General features: G+C 51.0%; 1 protein-coding gene across 1 annotated transcript; it reads left to right on the forward strand.

Moving 5' to 3' along the window:
* Window positions 1-199: 199 nt before the first annotated feature.
* Window positions 200-1,107, forward strand: ETH_00038720 (uncharacterized protein; the record flags this gene model as incomplete). The annotated part of the gene is made up of 3 exons (XM_013379776.1): window positions 200-330; window positions 744-791; window positions 1,041-1,107. The coding sequence occupies 3 exons, from the start codon at window positions 200-202 to the stop codon at window positions 1,105-1,107; spliced, it is 246 nt and encodes an 81-aa protein (XP_013235230.1).
* Window positions 1,108-1,501: the final 394 nt, after the last annotated feature.

Raw genomic sequence — 1,501 nt, forward strand, 5'->3', positions numbered from 1 at the left:
CAGGTGTATAGGCAGCTCGCCACCTGCTGCTGCTGCTGCTGCTGCTGCTGCTGCTGCGTCCGCCGAGGCAGCAGCAGCGGCGCTGGACTTGCAGTTTGCTGCTTCTCGTTTGAACAAATTGAATAAATTGAATTAATTTCAATTTAATCTAATTAAATTTGATTTAATTTCAATTTAATTTGCTTTTAAATCCAAAAAGATGGCGTTTGCTGCTCTTTGGATCGGCTCCCTCTGCTTCGCCGGCCTCGGGCTGCTGCTGTGTCTGCTGCTGCCGCTGCTGCTGATGAGGCCCCAAAACCTCAACACCCTCACCAAGGGAGAAATGCTCAAGTACGTGCTGCTGCTGCTGTTGCTGCTGTCTTTGTTTTACTTGCTGCTGCTTCTGTTATTGTTGCTGCTGCTGCTGCTGCGGGTGCTGCTGCTGATCACGCTGATGCTGCTGCTGATCATGCTGATGCTGCTGCTGACGCTGCTGCTGCTGCTGCGTCTGCTACTGCTGCTTGTGCCACATCGATACTGCTTTTTTACCCGTGTTGAGGCTTGCTGCTGCAGCTGCTGCTGTTGCTGCTGCTGCTGCTGCTGCTTGCCGGATTTCTGTATCTCGCCGTTGTTTGACAGAGTGCGATTACCTACTGCCTACATGTTATTCAATTAATTAATTAATCTTTTATTTATTTATTCAATATATTTATTATTTATTTATTTATTATTTATTTATTGTTTATTTATTAATTTATCTGCAGGCTGATCATATCTCTGGTCACGACCACCATCGTCTGCCTGTGGCTCTTGTAAGGATGCTGCTGCTGCTGTTGCTGCTGTTGCTGTTGCTGCTGCTGTTGTTGCTGCTGCTGCTGTTGCTGCTGCTACTGTCACTGCTTCTGATTCCGTCTGCAGCTGTCTTGTGCTGCTGTTCTGTCTCCATGCACTTTGCTGCTGCTGCCGTTGCATGCGTTTTACCGCTGCTGCTGTTGTAGCTGTTGCTGCAGCTGCTCACGTTTGCACTTTGCTGCTGCTGCTGCTGCTGCTGCTGTGTGCAGCTGGATTGTGGTGTACATGAGCCAAATGTATCCGCTGATTGCCCCGGAGAGAAGCTCACATCAATAGCGGCAGCAGCAGCAACAGCAGCAGCAGCAGCAGCAGCACTTAGCACAGCTAAGTCAGCATTTGCAGCAGCAACAGCAGCGGCTGCAGTCGCTGCATCAGTTCATGCAGCATTTGGTGCCGCTGCCTTTCAACTATAATGGTGTGGCAGCAGCAGCAGCAGCTACATCAGTAGCGCTGTTGCTGCTGCAGTAGCATGCTGCAATGCAGTTGCTGCTGCAGCTGCGTTGAAGACGCTGCTGCTGCTGCTGCTGCTGCAGCTGCAGCTGCGTGGTGGCATAAGTGGAGCGCCAGGAAGTCTCTACGGTGTCTCTACACCTCAGGGTTCGTGCCTACTCCCTCCGCTTGCAGCTTTGCTTCTGCTGCTGCAGCAGCAACAGCTGCAGCAGCAAAAGCT

The sequence above is a fragment of the Eimeria tenella genome, genomic scaffold (assembly GCF_000499545.2).
Source record: "Eimeria tenella Houghton genomic scaffold, Eth_scaff3948, whole genome shotgun sequence".
In the NCBI taxonomy this organism is placed as follows: domain Eukaryota; phylum Apicomplexa; class Conoidasida; order Eucoccidiorida; family Eimeriidae; genus Eimeria; species Eimeria tenella.